Consider the following 25,935-nt stretch of genomic DNA (forward strand, 5'->3'; position numbering starts at 1 on the left):
CTGTGGTCATGTATGGATGTGAGAGTTGGACTATGAAGAAGGCTGAGCGCCAAAGAATTGATGCTTTTGAACTGTGGTGTTGGAGAACACTCTTGAGAGTCCCTTGGACTGCAAGGAGATCCAACCAGTCCATTCTGAAGGAGATCAGCCCTGCGATTTCTTTGGAAGGAATGATGCTAAAGCTGAAACTCCAGTACTTTGGCCGCCTCATGCAAAGAGTTGACTCTGATGCTGGGAGGGATTGGGGGCAGGAGGAGAAGCGGACGACAGAGGATGAGATGGCTGGATGGCATCACTGACTCAATGGACATGAGTCTGAGTGAACTCTTAGAGTTGGTGATGGACAGGGAGGCCTGATGTGCTGCGATTCATGGGGTCACAAAGAGTCGGACACGACTGTGCGACTGAACTGAACTGATTTCTCATTTCAGTAGATTGAGGTTCAAAATAAGATCCTGTTTTTAAAAACTAAAAGTAAATGGCTGGATCCTTCCTATTAAAATATAAGCTCAGTGAGAGCAATTTTGTGTATCTTGTTCACTGTTGGATCTCATAGCACCTTATACGCAGTAGACTTCCTGTAAAAATTTTCTGTAAGAGTCCCAGTTTAGGGGGAGAAAGAACTGTTTTCTTCATTCTTTTAATGCCCCCTCCACCCACTGATAAATATGTCATGCATATTGTAAGTACTCTCTCACACACACCTTTAGTGAATATCAATTGTAGATAGCTTCTAAAGACTGTCATAAAATTTGGCAGTATAACATTTTCTGTATAGTCTTGGATCATTTGAGTACCATTTAGGTTCATTTGAGTACCATTTAGATGGAATGGAACACTTTAGCTGTAACTGCTATCTCATGGAAGAGAAGTTTGTTTTTTTTTTTTTTATCCTATCTGTATAGGAAGTGCTATTTCTGCCTGCTCATTAAAGAAATCTCTTGAACAGCATCTTCTTTGAAATAATAAAAAACAAAGTCTGTATTTCAGGAATTGGTTCTCTGCTTATCTTTAAACATTTATCATTGCCCTTGTTTTTCAGTTAGAGGCTTTTGAAGTATTGTTTTGTTTTTAAGGAATTAAAATAATTTATTAGTCTCTTGTGTAAATGAACTTTATGATCCTAATTTGACAGATTTAAGATGTGATAAAGGTTAATGTCTAGAAATTTAGATGAACAGTTCACATCGTGCATTATTTTCTATTTAAGCCTAATCCTTTTTTCAGTTTATTTACCTGATAGGTTTTATTTGACTCTTAACCATCAATGGGAAGATCCCCTGGAGAAGGGAAAGGCTACCCACTACAGTATTCTGGCCTGGAGAATTTAATGAACTGTATAGTCCATGGGGTCACAAAGAGTTGGACTCAACTGAGCGATTTTCAGTTCAATTCAGTTCAACCATCGGTGAATAAAACTGCTTGAATTTTAATTTTTAAGATTTCATGTATCATACAACGTATCAAACTTAATATTTTAACTATATGTGACTGAATTACAAGCAGTATCATCATCTGGGGTGTTTTTTTATTTTAACATAAGCATTTCAACACAGTAACTAAATACAGTTGAATTGATTCTACATAATAAATGTTGATTTTAGTTCTGACTGCCTTTATGTTGAATGATTTCTGCTTTCAAGGTTTATGCTCCTGAAATCAACCAGACTGTAGCCTTCACTACCACCCCTTTTCACTCTTAATTCTGAGAAAAAGATTTTTATTACTTTCACCCCTATAACACAGAGGCTTTGAGTGTTCCCTGAATGTCAGAGGTTTAGTGTGAAAAACAAAGAGAAAATGATTCTATAAGTAGATAAACAAGGCCTTGCTTAATGGGAGCGTCAGTAGAGGAAATTTACAAGGGAACAAGTAATTATAATTCAATAGGACAAACCCAGTAACAAAGTGTGATACTTAGTACAAGGATTAGCACAGAGCAGAATATAAGGCCCATAGATCGGGGCACTTTTTGATTAATCTCTATATATCCAGCCTGGTATTTAATAGGTTCAATAAATCAGTTAAATGAGTGAGATTAATACTGCCTTAGAAAGAGACAAGAAGCAAAGAAGTCTTCCCAAATGAGATGAGATCTGGGTTTTGAAAATCAAATAGGTAAACAGAAGGGCGAGAGAATGAATGATAGCCATGGAGAACAGTGTGAGTGAAAACTGCATGCCATGTTTCACAAACTGCAGATAGTATGAGTTGCTTCAGCGTAAAGTGTAAACTGAAGAGCAGCTAGAGATAGAGCTGTATTAATGAAGAATTATATAATTTCCAAGGGTCTTCTTTAAAAACAACATTTTTCAAAATGTGATCTGATAGATTTACATTTTCTTGAATACTTTCTAAAATGTGTTTCGAGGTACCTAAATCACTTTTTCAAAGGGCTTGGGTATTTTTTAAAGTTATTTAGAATTATTGTTGATTAAATATTTTTATCTTAATATTTCTTAACCTGTAGCAAATTAGCTTTATGTCAGATTTTTAGTGTATTTATAATATTACATAATACATGGGATCCTTTGTGTAATTGAAGATCATTTTACCCAATTTGAGTGGGTAAGATGATTTTACCTGTTCAGATGATAAGATTCATAGTGCTGCGTTTACATTTATGGTATGCTGGTGTTACTTAAAGTATGACTACGTACTAAAAGCTGAGTTTTATATAGAAGCCCGCTATATAAATAGATACATTTCATGGACATTCTATTCCTTATGCTGATGGAGCTACTAGACATTCCCCATATGCCTCAAACCTTTGACAGTCTGTGGTTTAGTGGAAAGAGCTTTGCCCTAGATACCGGGAGGCCCAGGTTCAGCATTCATTGCTTGTTAGCTACAAGGTTGTGGGTGTTTCCTTTTTCACTTCAGCTCAGTTCAGTTCAGTCACTCAGTCATGTCCGACTCTTTGCAGCCCCATGAGTTGCAGCACGCCAGGCCTCCATGTCCATCACCAACTCCTGGAGTTCACTCAGACTCATGTCCATCCAGTCAGTGATGCCATCCAGCCATCTCATCCTCTGTCGTCCCCTTCTCCTCCTGTCCCCAATCCCTCCCAGCCTCAGAGTCTTTTCCAATGAGTCAACTCTTCGCATGAGGTGGCCAGAGTATTGGAGTTTCAGCTTTAGCATCACTCTCCTTCCAAAGAACACCCAGGACTATTTCCTTTAGAATGGACTGGTTGGATCTCCTTGCAGTCCAAGGGACTCTCAAGAGCCTTCTCCAACACCACAGTTCAAAAGCATCAGTTCTTTGGCACTGAGCTTTCTTCCCAGTCCAACTCTCACATCCATACATGACCACTGGAAAAACCATAGCCTTGACTAGACGGACCTTAGTCGGCAAAGTAATATCTCTGATTTTTAATATGCTGTCTAGGGTGGTCATAACTTTCCTTCCAAGGAGTAAGCGTCTTTTAATTTCATGGCTGCAATCACCATCTGCAATGATTTTGGAGCCCAGAAAAATAAAGGCAGCCACTGTTTCCACTGTTTCCCCATCTATTTGCCATGAAATGATGGGACCAGATGCCATGATCTTCATTTTCTGAATGTTGAGCTTTAAGCCAACTTTTTTACTCTCCTCTTTCACTTTCATCAGGAGGCTTTTAGTTCCTCTTCACTTTCTGCCATAAGGGTGGTGTCATCTGCATATCTGAGGTTCTTGATATTTCTCCCGGCAATCTTGATTCCAGCTTGTGCTTCTTCCAGCGCAGCATTTCTCATGATATACTCTGCATATAAGTTAAATAAGCAGAGTAACAGTATACAGCCTTGACGTACTCCTTTTCCTATTTGGAATCAGTCTGTTGTTCAATGTCCAGTTCTAAGTTTTGCTTCCTGACCTGCATATAGGTTTCTCAAGAGGCAGGTCAGGTGGTCTGTATTCCCATCTGTTTCAGAATTTTCCACAGTTTATAGAAGGATTGTGAAATAACATCTATAGTCCCTTCTAAAATTCTATGGTTTTATAAATGTATATTTTATGTGATGCTGGCTCCTTGAATAGGGATGTAACCCCAATTATAGCGACTTTTCCAGGACTATCTTAGTGAAACTAGGGCCTGTCTATGTTGTTTTTCATTTGTGAGATATAATTCTATGTGTAAGATAGTTTTCCTTGTTCAACTTTTATAATAAGTTCCTCTCCCCATCCCCCATGTCATAGTTGAGATTTTGGTAGGATAGGTGCAGATATCTAGCCCAGAATTTGGTGTATGGGTTTAAAACTGAGGAGAAAAATCAGATTTGGAGTCATCAGTCCATGGGGTTGCGAAGAGTCAGACATGACTGAGCAACTAACGCTTTAACTTTTCATGTAGGTGATAAAAATTTGGAAGTAAATGAGATTAGTTAGGGGAAAGAACAGAAGGAGGGAGCAGACAGACAAGGATGGACTCCACATTCGAGGGGTGAAGGAAAATATGTAACTCTATAAGAAACAAATGAAAAAAAAAAACAAAAAGAAGCAAATGGGATTGTGTGTCACTGTTAAGAAGAGAGAGTTTAAAAAATGAAAAATCGAGCCCCTCCCTCCCCAACACCACCAAAAAAAGCCTGTCATGTAGTGTTAGGGTGCACCTTTCAAGGAAGATAAGTCAGCCTTGAAGGTAAAGGGTGTCTACAGTTTAAACTAATGAGGGCATGCAGTTCTATGTATAGAAGTAAAACTGTTGTCAAAAATTCCATTTGTGTTTTGTTTTACAAAAAGATTTTTACAATCATGCTTAGTGTTGAAGAGGAATCCATTTACCGAGTTTGTTGCCTATACACAGAATGTTATGGCTGGTGAATAGAAAGCTGAGAAACATCTGGGTTCTGGTCTGTACTCCATCCATTATTTTAACCGCACAAGCATTCAGTCATCTAACCGGGTGGGGGATCTGTAAGCAGATCGGTTATTGTCAGGTTGATAATTGCTATACCAGAGATGACAAAAAGTTCTTGGGCAAATGATTTACACCTTTGGGGACTCAGTTTCTTTGCCCGTAAAATAATAATAAATTATTATTTATAGTTGACGTAGCCCCCTTCACACAGTTTTACATTGTCATAATGTTATCGACTTCTAAAATATTTTTCTTTAAAAAGTGTAAGTGCATATATATGTTTGTATACATATCTGTGTACTTCAAATATATGTTTAAAAAATTCATTATATGGTACACTTGATTAAAGAAAAAAATCTGTCCATACACTGAAGCTGTCAAGCCCTCAGCTAATGAAGTGTATATATAGTAAGATAGACCATACTAAATGCTCTTGGTTAGTGAGTACTGTCTACTTTAATCCAGTGAGAGTTCTACCATCCTTTGAAGAGTTGAGCGTTTTTGAAACATGTTTGTTTTCTGAATTTTATTTTGCTTCCATTTTAAAAAGTAGGGAGTGGTTTTGACCTATAATGAGTGACAGAGGGATGCAAGTAAAGACTGTCTTGCCGGTTATGAAAATTTAAGTTTTATGAAGAGTGGTGGCTCAGATGCCTTCAAAGAAATGGTTGAGGAAAATGAAGGTAAAGAGTGCTGGGCATGTATGAATAGGTGACCACCAAGTTATCTTCCTGAAGCATGGACAGTCTCTCATTGTCAAAAGTGCCTGTTTTGTGTCCTTTGATATGGGGTGACTTTGTATTCAAGTCATTTATTAGCTTGTGCTATGTGCCCTGTACAGTGCTAGTTGCTGGAGTTACTTTGGTGAAGAAAAGAAAGATATAGGCCTCTTGAATGTTACGATTTGGTAGGAAAGATAGAGGTAAACAAGGGACACATAGGAGGTCAGTTTTGCCCGAGCACTGTACTGAGCCAGTATTCTAACCACCACTGGTTCTTGGCAAAAACCATGTAAACCACATTGTTTAGCTCAGCCTCTCCCTCCCTCTCAGTATTCCCACACTCTAAGGATAGGCATAGTTTAAGAAAAAATTTTTCAAATTTTGTAATTAAGTATCTGAATCTCTAGAAACATGTCAATAAGCATGTATGGTGCATGTGACTAGGAAAAAGGTTAACAATTTCAGGCTAGGGTAATAACATTCAAATCTGTATTTGCAAGCCAGACTGTGTTCTTGAATACAAACCCCACACTTGAAAAAATTACTTGCTTTGTTTATTTAATCAGATTAAACAAACCTTTAATTACTTTTTGTTTATAGGTTCAGGGGCAGGTTCATCCAACTCTTGAGTCTAGTGATGATGCTCTTCAGTATGTTGAAGAATTAATTTTGCAACTATTAAATATGCTATGCCAAGCTCAACCCCGAAGTGCTTCAGATGTAGAGGTATGATCAATTTTGCCTTATATCTAATATGTGTGTTTATTGTAATGTCAATAAAGGGGGGAGATGTTTGCTTTTTAGTTCCACACAGCGTCTATATGGTATTTTTAAAATGATGACTAGATTACTTTCCACTTTGTATTGAGTGTCTGCTAGCTTGTATATGTTTTTGAATCAAACTATTCCATTATTTGCTTTTAATCTAAAGTCAACTTTTATTGACCTCTAAATACTACTTCTTGAGGCTAGAATGACAGATATACCTTTAAGAGTGGAATATATCCAAGTGTTTCTTTTTTCTTGTTATTTCTTAAAGTCAGCTATCATTTCAAAAGCATTTCAGCCAATCCTTTGATCTTCAGTGCTCTGTGTATTTTTAGATAGGAAGTGAACCCCTCCCCACCAATTGAAGGGAGGGAAACATCAAAATTCTAGGAAGGAAGATGTCACAAATATGACATGGCTCCTGTCTTTTTATGGCTTGTAGATTAATGGAGATACAGGCAGATGTATAGGCAATAACATAATGTGATGTCCTGTGAGTAAAGGGTATGTGGGAAACCATTAAAAAAAAAAAGACAAACTAATAATACAGACTTTGAGGCTTGAGTTTGGATTCTCAGAAGAGCCAGCTAAATTGAGTTCTTAAGGAATCAGATTTGAGAAGAGAAGAAAGAACGTTTGAAGTACCAACTATAGAAAATGGGAGACAGAGCTGGAAATATAAAAGGAGTTTTCTGGCAATGATGTAAGGTCATTTGACTTTGAAGATCTTGAATGTATAGTGTACAAATCTTTGCATTTCTGTGACATTTCTTTTGTGGTCCTTTTGTGGGCTCAAAAAAGACAGTTAAGTTGAATGGTGTTTCACCGTGGCTATACAATGACAGAACAGTAGGGCAGGAGGGTTGTGGAAATAAGTAATAGCAGTGCTTTACAACCCTTTTCAGGACACAACACACTAGAATGTAATAATGACTTTGTGGTACACAGTGGCTGGGGAGGAGGTATATCCCTGCTGTATTCTCCTGAGGCGGTTAGGGATTGATACATAGTTATATCCAATAGGAAGCTCAGCTGGAAAGAGCATCAGAGAATCAAATTGGATAAGGGAAAAGATGAAATTTAATAGCAGCTGATTTTTGAGTGCTTGCTATAGTATCATATTGCTCTAAACACTTCTGTGTTTATATTTCATTTAAAGTTTTTAATAAACCCATGAAGATGGTACTGTTTTTCCTGTATTAGATTATAAGGTTCAGAATATAAATTCTTATTCACTACCAGATCCCCAGTACCCAGAACAATGTCTGGCGCAGAGAAGGCACTCAGGAAATATAGGTTGAATGAATTAATGTGGAAACTGAAGCATAGAGAGGTTAAATAAGTTGCCCATGGTTATAGCTAGTAAGTAGTGAAGCCAAGACTAATCCAGAAAGTCTAAACTGTAGGGCATACATTCCAGTAAACTACTCTGTCAGTTAGGAGAGGGGCAGGTAGATTGGAAAAACATGGAGGGAACAGGGATTTCCCAATAAGATCAGAGAGCTGATGACACTAGAATACCTGATGGAAATAGAATAGATTGGGATCAGAGACAAAGTTGTTAGAATTTAAGATTCGTAAGGGAACACAGTTCCAAAAGCAGGATGTCATAGGTTAACTGACCATAGGCGAGTGGGTCTCTCTCTGGCCTTTCTATCTTCATTCATTGATCTATATTTCTGTTTTTGTGGCAGTACCGTTACCTTTGGATGACTGTAACTATGTAGTATAGTCTGCAGTCAGGGAGACTGATTCCTCCAGATTTGTTTTTCTTTCTCAAGATTGCTTTGACTATTCGAGATCTTTTGTATTTCCATACAAATAAAAAAATTTTTTTTGTTCTAGTTCTGTGAAAAATTGCATTGGTAATTTGATAGGGATTGCATTGGGTTGTATGATCTTTTGACAGTATTGATTCTTCCAATCCAAGAACACAGAATATCTTTCCATCTGTTTGTATCCTCTTTGGTTTCTCTCGTCAGCATCTTACAGTTTTCAAAATAACAGGCCTTTTGCCTCCTTCAGTAGGTTTATTCCTAGGTATTTTATTCTTTCTGATGCAGTGATAAATGGGATTGTTTCCTTAATTGTTATTTCTGATCTTTTGTCGTTAGTATATAGAAATGCAACAGCTTTCTGTGTATTAATTTTGTACCCTGCAACTTTACCAAATTCATTGGTAAACTGCAGTAGTTTTCTGGTAGCATCTTTAGGATTTTCTGTGTATAGTATGATGTCATTGCCAAACAATGACAATACTTTTTTCCCAATTTGGATCCCTTTTATTTCTTTTTCCTTCATCTTAGACTTTTCTTTTTACCCTGTGAACTATATCCTTAAATTTTCAAAGTTGGCTTTCCTTTTCCTTTCATTTTTTTTCTTCAATTTTCTTTCGTTCCTAAAGAATCTTTGTAGTTTCTAAGAAGTTTGTCACTCACATTTAGATTTCCAAAGTGATTTCTCATTATTTTCTACCTTTCTAGGCAGAAAAAAAAATTCTCTTACACATTCTAAGCCTTTATTAATAGCACTTTAAAAGTGCCTCCAGGTCTGATTATTTGCACTCAAGCGCATGTATAGGAATTTTCATAGAGCCTAGAATGTTTGTATTGGAATTAATCTTCAAGATTATCTATCTAGACACCTTCATCATGTGAAGGAAAAGACAGGTTCTGCTAATAAGAGACAGAGCTGAATTGTGAACCTAGTTCTTTATATTTTATTTTTCCCAAGGCCACTAAATATTAGTCAAAGTGGAGAGTCTCAATTTAAACCAAAACTGTTAATCTTGAAAGTGGCAGAGTAATAGACTTTAATTCATGGATCTTTTATTGACCATTTCTCCTTGGGCTTCTTTACCTTAAATTATATAAGATAATTGTAAAAAGAAATTTTATTTTGCTCTGGAATTATAATTAAATTTTCCACAACAAGAGATAAAGTATTTCTTTCATTCTGGCCTTTTTCGCAATCAAGGTATCTTTTTGACCCTATCAGTCTTTCCCGTAACCTTTGGTAATATTTCTCAAATAAACAGTCCAGTGATATACTAATAAATAAGTTAAAAATGTTTTCCTCATCAGTATTATTTTCCCTTTCTTGCCTTCTCTTTTATCATTCCTGACTTTCCTTCTCCTTCTTTCTCAAAACAGTAGATAAACTTGGAATTAGGTGGATAAAATTGAGATGAGAAGGGATTGTGGTTGCGTTTTCTTTCTCTTCTACCTCAACCCCTGCCTACTGTTTGCCTCTGTAATTCCACCAATGGTTTTGTTTTTTTTTTTTTCAAAGATGTATGTTAAGTGTATTTAGAATTGGTAGGTTGAGTTCAGCTTCTGTTGAACTCAACCTACCAATTCTAAATACACTCTCTCTCGGTTATCACCCCTTATGCCCAAATAAATTTTTATAAATGAATAGGAAAAATCAGTGCATTGCCTATAGTAAAAGAAAGTTTTATTTTAAGAAACTTCGTTTCCATTTACTATGTATGTGATTTCAAGGGTGTGATGTAAAATGTATTAAAGAAAGAAAGTGAAGTCGCTTAGTCGTGTCCACCTCTTTGCGACCCAATGGACAGTAGCTTGCACCAGGCTCCTCCGTCCATGGGATTTTCTAGGCAAGAGTACTGGAGTGGGTTGCCATTTCCTTTTCCAGTGTATTAAGAATTTATTATTTCTTACTATGCATTGAAGTTTGCCCACCCCCATGTCTGCCAGTGAGCTCTAGGGTTTGTAATCATGGTTATACCTCTACCTATTCAGTTAACCATGGGTTAAACCCATCAATATGAAATTTTTAATTGAGAATTATGGTAAAGTTAGTCCAGAATCTCTTAATCATAATTTTTGGATTAGCAAGTGTATAGTAGTGACTTGGAAAAAAGGGAAAGAATTCTTGTTTTGAACGTTCCTTTCCACCCTTTTCCCCATTCCTTTATTACTCCTTTTTCACTCGCCAAACTCCCCCAGTATTTTGGGCCTTTGTATTGCCTTTATTATATAGGTTATAGTATCCTGCTGCTGCTGCTGCTGCTGCTGCTAAGTCGCTTCAGTCGTGTCCGACTCTGTGCGACCTCATGGACGGCAGCCCACCAGGCTCCCCCGTCCCTGGGATTCTCCAGGCAAGAACACTGGAGTGGGTTGCCATTTCCTAGCAAATAGCTTTTCAACTAGACATTTGAAAAAGTTTGTTAACTCCATTTTTAACTACAGTAATTTCTTTTATTAGAATTAAAATGATCGCTTCTTACATTTGACAGCTGACTTTGCCTTAGATGAAGAGAAAATTTATTAAACTTGAGTAGGTTAAACTATTCTCAATTCATAAATTTGTTCATAACGTGTCCTGGAATTACTGTGTCCTTTTTCCTACAGAATATCACATAGTGATCTTTTCAATAGCAATTGCTAGGACTTTCAATTTATATTTATTATAATTTTACCTAATAATTTTTACATATTACTGGCTAAATATAGAACAATTCAAAGTATGTGTTAAAATTATGTAATAGTGACCTCTACTGGTTGTAATTATGATATCCTGAAAGTGGATTTTAGAAACTTCAGAGGTTGAAAGTACCTTTTGTTTGAAATGAATTATATTAATTTACTAAAGTTGGGAAATTCAGTTTTTACATTAACATGAGTTCTTTAACTTTGAATGGAAATTCTAACCGAATGAGTGCTAGACATTAAAATGAAGTATCGCGATGAAAATTAATGACCTGTGGAAGATGGAAACTCTAATGATAAAACTACAGTGTATTAAAGTTGGCTGTTACTAATGTAAACCTTGATTTCCATGCTTTACAGATAGTTTTGAAATCTAGTACCTCTTTGCATGATGGATAAAGAAAAACAATTCTTGAAAGTTTCAAGTGCAAAATGGTATTTTAGATTATAATTGATGTTGAAAGAAAGGACAAATGAAAATTGAATTTAGATATTTGCTTTTTGAACTTAGATCTTGTTCCTTGAAATTTTATGTAATAATGTTTGAAATAGCTTCTGCTCATTCTTATTATCAGCTTTATCATGGTGAAGTAGAAATTCAGAATATGATTTCCCCCAGTTAATAGAAGGAGCGTTTAGATCTTAATTGCCTAACTAAGAAACTAGTACTTTGGCAGTTATAGTTGTCTCTTAGTTTAGGTATGTTTGTAGTATAAATTATACCACATGTGAAACACCTGCTTTTGGTATTCTTTGATTTTTAAAAGTAAATTATAAGTGAAGAACACTATTTAATATATTTGTTGCTTAGTTTTTATTTTCCTATTTTCCAAGGAACGTGTTCAAAAAAGTTTCCCTCATCCAATTGATAAGTGGGCAATAGCTGATGCCCAATCGGCTATTGAAAAGAGGAAGCGAAGAAACCCTTTATCTCTCCCAGTAGAAAAAATCCATCCTTTGTTAAAGGTAAAGCTGAAATACTACCTTCTTGCCTCTTAAAAGCAAAATAAAACCCATGATTTTCAAGCACATATTTTATGGATAATAGACTCAACTGAAGAGTGACATTCTCTCATTTTAGTTTTTCCAGGAGTTTATGTCATTGGGAGGGATGATATAATAGGAAAGTATATGTTCAGCAACATGATTTAAAGTAGTTTCATACCCACAGTAATCATCAAATTGAAAGGACTAAGAAAGTTTTAATTGTGAATTTTGTTGATCTCAGATGTTACCAGAACCTCAAAGAGTTTGCAAAACTCCTTTTTCTATTGGCTAGACATACTTGTCCCTATAAATCCTTCAGATTTTAATCCTTCACATCATTAGAAGTGTAGGGACCTCTGTGAGATTTCCATTGGGCCATGTGTCATCTTTGAACAAAAATTCCGTAAAGATCACCTATACTATCTAGTCTTGCCGTGCTTAGTCGCTCAGTCATGTCCAACTCTTTGCAACCCCATGGACTGTACTGTAGCCCGCCAGGCTCCTCTGTCCATAGGGATTCTCCCAGCAGGAATATTGGAGTGGGTTGCCATGCCCTCCTCCAGGGGATCTTCCCAACCCAGGGATCGAACTCAGGTCTCCCACATTGCAGGCAGATTCTTTACCGTCTGTGCCACCAGGGAAGCCCAAAACTACTGGAGTGGGTAGCCAATCCCTTCTCCAGGGCATCTTCCTGACCCAGGAATCAAACTGGGGTCTCCTGCATTACAGGCGGATTTTAACCTGCTGAGCTACCAGGGAAGCCCTACTATCTAGTCTTACTTGTCATTTATATTAGTCTAGTCAGTCAGTTGAATCTCTCCAGAACTAATAGAAAAAATAACTGCTGGAAACTTTAATAATGTTATTATTTGTATTTTATTTAATGACATTATTGATTAGCTCTCACATAAAAAATATGGGTATTAGAATAATTAAAACCTTAATACTTCTGATGTCAGTAATTTTTTACTATAATATAAGCAAAATGCTAATACTTTTATATATCATGTCTAAGTTTTATTATTCAACAGAGTTAATTATTATCATCCCCACTTTGTAGATGAGGTAACGGAGCAGAAAGTGGTTAAGTAACTTTTTGTCCAAGTTCACAGGACTCTAAGTGATAGTGTTAGGAAATTCAAGTCTGGCTGGACACTTGTATGATTAAGACTATGAAAAAGTTATGTTTTGTCCTTTATTGTCTGAACAGAAATATCTGCCTGTATCTTACCATCTGGTCTGAGGATGTTAAGTGCAACTTACAAAAAATTACTAAGTGGTTGTTGCACTTTATGATTCTCTTACAGTTGATTTATAATGTTATATTAGTGTCAGGTGAACAACATAGTCAGTTTTATATGTTGTACTCCATTTAAGGTTATTATAAAATACATAAACTTATTTTGAAGTTTTTCTCTAAACTGGATTGTTTAGAAAATAGAATCTATTTTTCTATGCGAATTGATCAGGCCCACAAAAGCCCATACTCTTCAAAACTGGATAGTGGTACTATTTAATGTGCCCTTAATAACCAATGTTGTCTAGCAGGACACATTAGGAATTTTTTTTCCATAGAAACAAATTAGATACCAGGAATGTACCACTAGGTTTTTAGGAAGTCCAGTTTCCTTTGGAAGAGAAGGATAGAGGTATAAGGATAGTAGATATTCCCAGATACCAATTAAAGGAAAAGAAACTTGTCATTATTAATTCCGGGTATTCTGAATTAGATAACAATGAGCATTTTCCCCTTCCACAGACTTGGGCTTCCCTTCCTAGTTGAGGGATTATCTCTGTAGTTATCTGTACTTCTTAAGTATTTTGCATGATCATAGATAATTTTGCCTTACCTTTTCTTACCTTACATTTTCAAATAGCAATATGTGTATTATTCATAGATGTGCCACTTTATAATTAAATGTTGTTGAAAATCACAGGCCTTGGTAAAAGTTACGCTAAACTGTATACATTTTTTTAAAATCAGTTTGTCAAATCTACAGTAAATAATTTTAAACATTCTTTTCTTTTAATTTTTCAGGAGGTCCTAGGTTATAAAATTGACCACCAGGTTTCTGTTTACATAGTAGCAGTATTAGAATACATTTCCGCAGACATTTTGAAGCTGGTGGGGAATTATGTGCGAAATATACGGCATTATGAAATTACAAAACAAGATATTAAAGTGGCAATGTGTGCTGATAAGGTAAGATACTGATCTATATGTTCTATTCTTATATTTTTATTTCTGACTTAAATGGGTGCTAACATACTGCTCAGACAGAATAAAATTGTATATTGTCTGTTAGGTTATACTTTTAGTAATCTAATAGCCAAAACTCCAGATATCACTTTATCTGAATGAAGTTTATATATAGAGTCCTAAAATGTGTTTAAATATGTCATATAGCTTTTCTCTTCTATAGCTGCATGTAGGGTTAATAACAGTAATTCATCTCTTATTAGTGAACTTCTTAAGTTTTTATTTGGATTGGAAGAACTAGAAGATTATGGATTTATTTGAAAACAATTTTTGAAAATGTACAAATACTAAACTCTTGATAATTGTATTTCAGTGCCTAACTTTCTTTAGATACTGCTAGTATGGTTTTACTATGATAAGGTTAAGAGCAAACATTTATTGAAAGTTGAGCATGTATGTGACTTATCTCATTTGGTCCCTAAGATATCCCTCTACAGTAGATATTCTTATCTACATTTTATAAAAGGGAAACTGAAGTTCACAGAGATAAAGAAACTGGTTCAGAATTTTCTGAGACGTTTCAAAGCCTAGACTTGAACTCCAGATCTAAGTCATTGGACTATACTACCTCAGGATTTTTATTTAATAAATATGATCTTTCAGAAAAGAAAATATTTTTTAATAAAGTATTTCATCCCCTTTTTTCTGTTATTGATTTGAAATAGTCTTTTTGATTACCTAATCCAGTTAAATATATTTTAGTGTTTATTGTTCTTTCAGAATGTGAAAATCACCAGACCTGAAGGATTTCAAATTTTTTATTTTTTAATGAATAAGTATTTTAAAAGAGTAAATGAATATAAAATATTTGATACTTTTAAATGAACTGATAAAATATTTCTGAGTATGTATGTAGCTCACAGAGAAGAGATGCAAGAGATGTATAAAATAAGGCTGTAGATTTGATGAAAGGGTACTTATATTTGTGAAACAAGCATAAAGTGATACAAGGTAAAATCTTATTTTATTGTTATAGGGATAGAAGTTCACAGGAGGGAAAAGATGAGGTTTAGCAAGAGGAGGAGGAGGAGGAGGAGTAGCAGACTTCTTGGGGGAGAAAAACGGGACTTACTTTGATCAATCACCAAGAACCTGGGAGTTATTCAAATATGAGTTATGTGAGGCTCTAGAATGAAATGGTGATGCCAAGGGCTTGAAACAGAGGAAACTAAGAGAAAAATTCAAGACAAGATTTGGAAACAAATGAGAAGTAGTAGATTAACAAGAGAGACAGACAGATAGATACCAGTATTGGCAGAGAACTTAGAGAAGGCAGTTTGTGATACCAGATGTAAAATTTTGTCTTAGAGAAGCTGTAGAGGGAGCAGTAGCATTATATCCAAGAAGAGGCTATTGTGTGTCTGTTTATTGTCATTTAAGAACTCTGTTCAAATAACAGATTTTGTTTAACTTCAAATTTGACTGTAGATTCATATTTTATTATAGTGTTTTATATCTCTGACTATGCAGGTATTGATGGATATGTTTCATCAAGATGTGGAAGATATAAATATATTATCTTTAACTGATGAAGAGCCTTCCACCTCAGGAGAGCAGACTTACTATGATTTGGTAAAAGCATTTATGGCAGAAATTCGACAATACATAAGGGAGCTTAATTTAATTATAAAAGTTTTTAGAGAGCCCTTTGTCTCCAATTCAAAATTGTTTTCAGCTAATGTAAGTATCATTGTGTGAATGTATATCATTGCATGTGTTGTTAATTTTACATGACCACTCAAATTGCATTTGTATAGTTCATGACTGCTAATTTGTCCATTTTTTAAAACGGTGCAGGGTTTAATTTATCATGACTGTGATCACAAATGAAGTTGCTACAACAGTTTTAATTAATTTTTTAATTTCGAGGAAAATTGCTTTACAATGTTACGTTGGTTTTTGCCGCACAACAATACAAATCAGCCATAATTATACGTATATCTGCTCCGTTGAGCCTCTCTCCCCTCCCCCTGCTACAGCAGTTTTGATAAATTAAACACCAGGAATTAAAAGACAAAATCTAAGCTAGACTGATTATGTAAGTATAAATGAATTCACAGAATCTTCCGTGAATTCCAGAGAATAAAGCCTCTTGTTTAGGTGGAAGATTTCTGTGTTTAATTTGACTCATTTGCATCATTGAACCAACACTGCATCAGTGCTGCCTGTATTGTTAGATGCCTTACTTGGCAATGGAGATTCAAAGATAAATCAAAAACTATTTTCTTTTCTCAAGTACAATCTAGTCAAGACAGAGATGTCAACTCTAAATTGCAATGCAGTACTAATTACCATAACAGAAGTCTGTGCTAATGTGCTACGTGCTGATTACCGTAACAGAAGTATGACAGCAGTATTTTGGAGAGCACAAAGGAAGGAGCCAATAACTGAAAATTGTATTCAGAATATATAAAGAACTTCAGCAATTCAGTAATAAGAAAAACAGCTTGATACTTTTAAATGGGCAAAAAATTGAACACTTTATAAAAGAAGATACAACAGTGATCAGAAAGCATGTCAAAGGATGACCAACATCAGTAGTCATGGTGTTAATCATTTAGTCGTGTCCGACCCTTTGTGACCCCATGGACTCTAGCCTGCCAGGCTCTTCTGTCCATGGGATTTCCCAAGCACGAATACTGGAGAGGGTTGCCATTCCCTTCTCCAGGGGCTCTTCCTGACCCAGGGATCCCCGGTTTCTTGCATTGCAGGTAATTCTTTACCATCTGAGCCAAATCCCCACACATGTTAATAGTCATACGGAAAATGCAAATTAAGAGCATTATGAGACACTACTGGATACTCATTAGAAAAGCTAGAATTAAAAAGACTGACAATACTGGATGTTGGAAAGAATGTGGAGCAACTGCTTTTGGGAATGTAAAATTCCCACGTTACCTGTGAGAATGTAATCTGGTATAAATACTTAGGAAAATAATTTGGTAATTTCATATAACATTAACCATAAATTAGCCATACTACCTAGCAATTCCACTACAAAATCACACTTGGGCAAAACATCCCAAAACATTCAAAGTTCAAAATAGACCAGTGGATTTTAATTTAACACTACAAAGTTTATATAGTTTCAGATTCTACCTTGCAACAAACCTTTAAGAAGCTACATATTGACTTGTGTAATACTGTAAAAAGATAATCACTCCATATATATGCAATGTCCAGAATAGGCAAATCCATAGAGATAGAAAGTGAGATCAGTAGTTGCCAGAGACTGGGAGTGGGTGTGCAGGGGAAGAATGGAGAGTGCTACTGGTGGATACAGTTTTTAGGGGGGATGATGATTTTCTAGAATTTGATGGTAGTAATGATTGAAGAAAACCATTGAATAGTATATTTTAAGAGTGAATTTTATGACATATAACTTATATCTCCATAAAAATAACTATTCAGGAAAAGGAAAAAGTATCCACAATTATTTGAATAGACTGTTAAAATAGTCCTCTCTTTTCCAACTTAATGTCTTTTAAAGCTAGATTTTCCTCATATGCTTTAATCAAAGCAATGTATCACAACAGATAGAGTGTAGAAATATATCTATGAAAAGCCAGCTATCTTCAGTTAAGCTAGGTATTAGAGATTGTGTTAGAAAATGTAAAGCAGTCCCATTCTCCTCACAAAGATTTTTGGTTGTTTTAAGAGAACCTAGCTACTTTTCATAAAAGTGCTATTTATTGTTATTTTTAAATGAATTAAATTTATAATTTTCTTGGTTTGAATGTCTAATATGGTAAGTGTAGTAAAGGCAATAGTAAATAATTTCTAATATAGTAAGCAAATAGAGTTTTCAGTAATTTTTAAGAGTATAAAGGAGTCTTGAGACCAAAAAGTTTGAGAACCAGTGACCTAGAGCAATGTACCTATAAATTGTGTTTCATTGCAAAAGGAATTCTTTGTCTTTTACTTGTACATGTAAAGTTGTTAAAATTTTTCACTATATCTGCCATTTTAAATTTCATGATTATAAAATGACTTATTGGTTAAAAATAAGTTTTTTATTATACAACCTAATTGAATTAATATGTTTTTCTTTCCAACAGGATGTAGAAAATATATTTAGTCGTATAGTGGATATACATGAACTTAGTGTAAAATTACTGGGCCATATAGAAGATACTGTGGAAATGACAGATGAAGGCAGTCCCCATCCATTAGTAGGAAGCTGCTTTGAAGACTTAGCAGAGGTAAGTACTTTAATTATACACCAGGAAATTCTGCCTCTGGAAGGCCTAAATACAGTTCAAAGGCCTAGATTTGATTCCAGCACATTGAAATAAAAATTGGAATATGAATTCTTATTTCCAGCTAGCATAGACATTAACTGCTGGCTGCTCAGTTGTATTGCCCCTTCCTCAAAGGGTCACTGTCAGCATTTGGTTCTGTTATTTCATAAAACTTAGGAAAAAAGTAGTCTCTCACCCATTATAAAAACAAGCATATCCCAAAGCTGCTTTCAGATCCCACAGCTCGCACTTAATTGGCCATCTTATCAATGAAGAGGCCACAGAACTTGGACCTGAGGTCAGGCTACTTACGTTCAGTCTAAACTCTTCTACTTATTAGTTGTATGTAACCATGGGCAATTTACGTCACATCTCTAAACCTCCCTATCTATATTTGTAAAATAAGGATAATAATAGGACTCAGGATTTTGTGAAAGTTAAATAACCTACCTGAAATATTTATCTAGCCACCTTCATACAGCTACTTAATACATGGTAACTGTGCATTATTATTTAGAAAAAGAAAATGAAGTCCAGGACCTAGTGGCATGGTGATAGAAAGAATCTGCCTGCCACTGCAGGAGACACAGGTTCAGTCCCTAGGTAGGGAAGATACTCTGGAGAAGGGAATGGCAATCCACTCCACTATTCCTGCCTGGGAACTCCCATGGACAGAGGAACCTATTGGGCTACAGTGTATGTGGTCGCAAAAGAGTCAGACATGACTTAGCATGTCTGCTTAGCATTTCCTATTTAGAATAGGAAAATCAAGTCTAAGGCTTAGATGATGATCATAGGGGTAGAAAAATGGTAACTTTCTTGATATTTCACCTGCTAAAATACACAAGTTAGCCCTAATAAGTTAGCATTGATTGTCATTCTGAAATTTCTCGCTCTTGCTTTGTTCTCATTCTAAAATCAACTTTATCTTTTATTATAACTCAGGGTTGAGTTTATAAAACAAATTAAGACTTTCAGACAAAATAATATGCTGAGTTTAAGCTTCACTATAGCCCCCTCAGTGTTGGTCTAAACACATAAAAGTCATAAAGTATAAAAAGAAAAAAGGAATATACATAACTAGACTCAAAAACGAGGATGTTCTTCAGCCAGAGGGAAAGTTGTACTCAGAGGAAAGTCAAGGAATACAAGAACTAATGATGGGAAACATAGTAGTAAATTTTATAAGCTATTGCGTGATTTTAAAACCAAATTGCTTTTTTTTTGTTTTTTAACTTGAAGAGTGAACTAAACTTCTCAGTGCATAATACAGGCCTACCTTCAGAAGATATGAAAAAGTAAACAACTTTGAAAATGAAAACCCATGGAAGTGAAAGTCGCTTAGCCGTGTCCAACTCTGCGACCCCATGGACTGTAGCCCGCCAGGCTCCTCTGTCCATGGAATTCTCCAGGCAAGAATACTGGAGTAGGTAGCTGTTCCCTTCTCCATGGGATTTTCCCAACCCAGGGGTTGAACCGAGGTCTCCTGCATTGCAGGTGTATTCTTTACCATCTGAGCCACCAGGGAAGCTCAAGAATACTGGAGTGGGTGGTCTATCCCTTCAGGGGATCTTCCAGACTCAGGAATCAAACCTGAGTCTCTGGCATTACAGGTGGATTCTTTACCAGCTAAGCTATCAGGGAAAACCTGGTACCAGGGAAAGAGAATGTAAAGTTTAAACAATTTTAAACTCTCTTTAAAATTTAGAAAAAATTTATAAGTAATAGCAAGCTGTATTTGATTTTTAAAACATTTAGGAAAATCACCAAATAATAGAAGTACTACCTATAACAGTGCACAAAAACTATAGAAACAATTTTTAATCATTTCTGTGATAATAGGAAAAAATAATGAAGCAAAGAAAGCAGTGATAATGAAAACAAAATACAATCATCCTTCAGTATTCATGGGGGATTGGTTTCAGGAATCCCCTTTCCAATATCAAAATCTGTGGGTGCTCAAGTAACTTCATATAAAATGGTATAGAACAGTTACCTTCTGTATCAGCAGATGTGGAAGACAGATACAGAGGGCGGACTGTATAGTATGATACAAATCCAACTACGTTACGCTGCTACATTAGTAACTCAGTATGCGCAAACTGCTGAAACGTGCCTATTTAAAGAAAGTACTTAGTTTTCTTTAAGTCTGTTTTATGCAGCTTATAAGTGAAAGTGAAAGTCCCTCAAGTCATGTCTGACTCTGTGACCCTATGGACTATATAGTCCATGGAATTCTCCAAGCCAGAATACTGGAGTGGATAGCCCCCTAGAGATCCAAGCCAAGTCTCCCGTATTGCAGGTGGATTCTTTACCATCTGAGCTACCAGGGAAGCCCAAGAAGACTGGAGTCGGTAGCCTGTCCCTTCTCTAGTGGATCTTCCCAACCCAGGAATCAAACCAGGGTCTCCTGCAGTGCAGGCGGATTCTTTAGCAGCTGAGCTACCAGGGAAGCCCTTGTAAGACATATATCCAAAACAGAGACACAGAAATACTAGGTTGGTGCAAATGTTAATTGCTGTTTTGGACCATGAATTTTAAATCATTATAACTAGGCTCAGGCATATCTTTGTTAACTAAAATAGGAACCATTACAATGAGCACATTTTTGCCAATGAGAAACAAGTTTGTATATTCCTGTAGCTAAAAATCCATGCCTCAGGATTCGATGAACTCTTGAAAAGCATTTTTTGTCTCCTGCTAATTGTAGAAGTATATTTTCCCTGCAAAAGTTGTCAAGCTGCTTGAAGAAGTGGTAGTTGGTTGGCAAGAGGTCAGGGGAATATGGTAGACGAGTCTTAAAACCACAAGGTATTCAGAAGTAAGCCCAATAAACATATGGAAGATTTTTGTTAAGGAAATATTAAAATAGATTCATAAGGAAGATCAAAAATAGAGACATAAAAGGCAACTCAGTTTTAGGATTATATACGTATATTAAAACTGGGAAAGAATAATATAAGAAAAATATGAACCTCTTTATAATCAAAAACACTGTGTCCAATATGATATATCTTAGGATATATTTTATGATATATCTTAAATGGTTGAAGTTTAAAAAAAATTAATATAATATTTCACATTAACATTAAAATTTCAACAAAAAGAAAAAGCATGGAAAATTAAAGTCATTCAGAAATTTCTTTAAAATGTTGGCCAAAGTAGAAATAGAAAGGACCTTTCTTAATCTAGTAAAGGATATCTATCAGAAACCTATAAAAGACAGATTTAATGACTAAGCTGTAGGAGAATGCCGCTCACTACTTATATTGAGCACTGTGATAGACGTACTAGCCAAAAGACAGGAAAAGAAGAAATAAAATTGTTCTATTTGTAATCAGCATAATTGTCTATATAGCAAATCTGAGAAAATGTATAGTGTTATAACTATTAGGTAGGTTCAATATAGTTGCTAGGTAAAACAAACACACACACACACACATATATATATATCTTTCCTTAAAAAAATAAGTCTGAGAAATATCAGGGTAAGTTAAAATAAACATCATATTTTCTGTCATTCACTCCTAACTTCTTTTTCATTCCTCCACTAGATGTCCTCTTCCTCCTCTTTCTAGAATTACCCTTCATAAAACTGAGCTCTTGCTAGAATCTACAACACTATTTTCATAATAGTTTGGAGGTTTTGTGTTTTTATTTTTACCTGGAATAGGGCACAGGATGGAAGGGACTGGAGATCCTACCTCCTGAGAAAAATCACAGTACCTACTCACTTTTTCTCTTCAGGAATCACCAGAACTAGTAGATTATAACCTTTAGAATTGTTTGGTTTATTAATGATTGATGATGGTAAAACTTTTTGGCAATTTGAATTAAATTATTTAATTGTTTTGTGAAAACTGTAACAGTGGATTTTAGGTGATATAAATAATTTACTTTCTTTTTTTTTTAAATTAATTTATTTATTTTTTAATAATTTACTTTCAGCTTGTAGGATGTGAAAGTAAGTCTACCACTAAGAAGTAGTCATGAGAAAACAAATGCTTGGCACCAGTATTCTGAATGTTTATACTTTATCTGGTTGTAGATAACTATGCTCTTTATTATTCAGGCTAAATTTCATTTTCCAGATCCCAATTCCCCCATTATGTTTGTTCGTAATACTCATGAGAGGTGTCATAACATGCTAGAATCCCATTACTCATCAGAAAAAAATTCATTTTCTTTCTTACTTGAGAATATTAGGTTTACTCTAGTAAAATTAATAGCTACGTAATTTTGCTTTGAGACTTTGAAAAAATATGTAATTGTGCAGTGATAAAGTGCTCATAATTTAAGTGCCCACTACCTGCAGTGTTTATGGAGGTAGGTTAATTTTTCTTTACCATAGAGAAAGATTATTTATGTTTTACCTTTTTTATTTTCTAAGGAACTGGCATTTGATCCATATGAATCATATGCTCGAGATATTCTGCGACCTGGTTTTCACGATCGTTTCCTTAGTCAGTTATCAAAGCCTGGAGCAGCACTCTATTTGCAGGTATAGTAATTTTTAGATTAAGATATAAGGTGCCTGGAAAGTAAACTTAAAAATTAAATCACTTTGTTTTCTAGTCAATAGGCGAAGGTTTCAAAGAAGCTGTTCAATATGTTTTACCCAGGCTACTTCTAGCCCCTGTTTACCACTGTCTACATTACTTCGAACTTCTGAAGGTAAGAAAACTCTTTCTTCTACTTATAAAATATTCAGGTGTGATACAGTTTTTTACCAGTTTATTTGTGAACCATTATGTGAGTGCTCAAGAATATGTCTGTATTTGTTTTCTGTTTCTAGTTAAGCAAATATATATGAATCTACAAAGCATATTTTCTCCAGTTTTAATTGTGAGTTTTAAAGCAGCCATCAGATATTCTTATCTTGTGCACTTCTTGCTTTCACAGCCAGTTGTTTGGAAGCAGTCTTGGATTTGTGCATCCTAGTCTCCACCTTGGGACCTCAGCAGATTCAGGGACTTAGATAAGGGACCACATGTTGGATAATGCCAAAGTAATGGAGAAGGTTAATCACCTAATTTTTGTAGCTTAAGTTTGCAACTATGCCTATAAAAACTACTTATTATTAGTTTAGATACAGTAAACTATAGTAATCCTGGTGAAATATTTCCCATTTGATAATAGTTCAAAATACTCAATTTTAAAAGTACTGACAGAAGAAAGGATTTTGCTTTTTCCCCCCTTTTCCTATTATGCACTGAAATTAACTAGGGAAAAGGGGAACATTAGTCTGTATAAGTTATAATTCAGTAGTGTACCTTAGTGATTTACTTTTAAATAGCTTATGTAACTAATGGTGTCTGCTTTGGATTATGGATAATATATCCTAAAAAACATCAAGTTTTCTCAAAAATTTTAAATAACAAATGAGACAATAAAGATATTTTATTTATAATGAACTGCCCCATAAAGATAAAATATGATATGTATTAATACTATTATTATTTCTTTAGCTTTAAAAAAGTTTCATTAAAGAAAAATTGTATTTAATATCATGCTGTCATGGAGTATGTATTATTAAAAATCAGATGTATAGTTTGCAGGAGTACATGAAGAAATGGGCTCTCTGTAATGAATCAGTGAATGAATAGAAAGCCTCTAAATGTAGTAAACTGAAGGAACTCTCATCCTTCCCAGGTCTTTCTACATTGTAGGAACTTGGAGTTGAGTTAGATTTCTTAAGCAGGACTGTTTGAATCAGGAAAGGACTGAGGAAGTTGATGAACTTAATCGCCAGGCAGAGTTACGGAGCTCTTAGCTCTCTGTTCTAGGCTGCAAACAGAATACAGTTTATGGTCTTCAGTAGTAGAGGATGATTATTTTAAGAGAATAATCAGGAAGAAGCATTTGGTGTATAAAATCATTCTTTGTAAAGAATGACAAACCATAGTCTCAGAATGGGTCATTTGCACACAAGTTTATTATATAGACCTTTTCTTCATAATGGCATCTCCCATAATGGGATTTTTTACCTGAGACTAATGAAGTTCTGAAGGATTAAAGACTGTATGAACCTTGAAGCAGTCATTAATTAATAAGTAAGAACAAGAAACTTTGATGAAGTTTCAGAAGGCTGTTAAAATCTATCTTAATAGTATAAGAGAAATTATTTACTCCCCCAAATATAGGCAATTAAATTAAAAACATTTTAAGTTATGGTATTGAAATTTTTATTTTATAATTGCATCTATCAGCAATTTAAAAGATTTCTACTGGTAAACACCTGCATTCCTTGTTTATATTACTGCCTAAATTTCATTGCAAAATTAACAGTATATTGGGGCAGGAAATTTTGCCCAATTAATTCCACAGATTGTCATCACTCCTTTTCTTCTGCCTTCTCAGCTCTAATGTACTATTTGTGTTTACTGTCTTTCATTTCTATTTGTTGGTATGTTGCTTAAATTATTTTATTGAGCAGTGTTTTCAAAGTGTATTCTATGGACTGCTAGTCCCATAAGAAACTCTAAAAGTCTGGGGGAGGGAATGCCTTGGTGGTCCAATGGTTAGGACTTTACGCTCTCACTGCTGAGGGCCTGGGTTCAGTCCCTGGTCAGTGAACTAAGATTCCATGGGTACAGTGGTCAAGAATACTTGGGAAAAACTGTATCCTTAATTACACTCCTAGAAATGTTCAGTATATATTAGAATATAAAAGGCTTTGTAAACTTGTGCTATAAAGCAATCTATATAAAACAATCTAAAGCAGTTAATTGCCAAATTAATTAGGCCATTTGTTGTTGTTTAGTCACTAAGACGTGTCCAACTCTTTGTGACTCCATGGACTCCTCTGTCCATGGGATTTCCCAGGCAAGAATACTGGAGTGGATTGCCATTTCCTTCTTTGGGGGATTTTCCTGACCCAGCAGTTGAACCTGCATCTCCTGCATTGGCAGTCAGATTCTTTACTACTGAGCCACCAGGGAAACCCAAATAGGCCATGAAACCCTTAAAAACTGTAGTGTATTTCTGGCAGTTACTTTGGGAAACTATCATAGAATTCTTCCATCAGAATAACTGAAAGACCTTCTAATACTTAATGGTCTTAAGATTTTTTTCCAACAATATGATTCTCACTAACTCTAAATTTTTTTAATCTGGTTATTGCCATAACTCCAAGTTCCAACGTGGACTTGGTGATTTTGGACTCAACAATGATTAAATAAAATCAGCAGGGAACAGCAAAATCTTAAGACATCAATGACAATTGGAATAATTTATCTATGGCATGGAGTGACCTTTGAAGGCTCATTGGACTAGATAGGAGTCTGATGTTTCTTTTCTGATTCTAGACTGGTAGCCAACTTGTTGAGTAACCTGCAACAAGTCACCTCATCTTTTGAGCCTTGGTTTTCTTATCTGTGAAATGCTTATCTTACTGGGTCGAGTGTATGTTAAAGTACTTAACATACAATAAAAATATAAATACCGAGTATTGTCATTACTGGAGACTTTTCTTCTTGTCTCGTAGGTTAGCTTCAACTTAAACTAACATTTTACTCCCTTCGTCTTTCACCACTTACCTCCCTTTCCTGCCTGCCGGAATTTGTATTCCATTTCTTTGTTGATCAGCTCAGATCCCTTCAGCAGAAGCTTCAGTGCCATCTTTGATTCTTCTCTCTCCCTTATTTGCAGAGCATCATGGTTT

General features: G+C 35.2%; 1 protein-coding gene across 7 annotated transcripts in view; it reads left to right on the plus strand.

Annotated features, from left to right (window-relative positions):
• SOS1 (SOS Ras/Rac guanine nucleotide exchange factor 1) overlaps window positions 1-25,935 on the plus strand; it is a 192,563-nt gene that overhangs the window by 107,327 nt on the left and 59,301 nt on the right. For 6 of the 7 annotated variants that reach the window (XM_060412240.1, XM_060412241.1, XM_060412242.1 and 3 more), the window contains 7 exons: window positions 6,163-6,288; window positions 11,619-11,750; window positions 13,810-13,974; window positions 15,502-15,711; window positions 18,090-18,233; window positions 22,663-22,773; window positions 22,848-22,946. In XM_060412240.1, the coding sequence (XP_060268223.1) occupies window positions 6,163-6,288; window positions 11,619-11,750; window positions 13,810-13,974; window positions 15,502-15,711; window positions 18,090-18,233; window positions 22,663-22,773; window positions 22,848-22,946 (987 nt within the window). The remainder of the gene's footprint in view (window positions 1-6,162; window positions 6,289-11,618; window positions 11,751-13,809; window positions 13,975-15,501; window positions 15,712-18,089; window positions 18,234-22,662; window positions 22,774-22,847; window positions 22,947-25,935) is intronic. The other variant, XM_060412244.1, reaches the window with a different exon arrangement.

Source organism: Ovis aries, chromosome 3, assembly GCF_016772045.2.
Source record: "Ovis aries strain OAR_USU_Benz2616 breed Rambouillet chromosome 3, ARS-UI_Ramb_v3.0, whole genome shotgun sequence".
NCBI classification, from domain to species: Eukaryota; Metazoa; Chordata; class Mammalia; order Artiodactyla; family Bovidae; genus Ovis; species Ovis aries.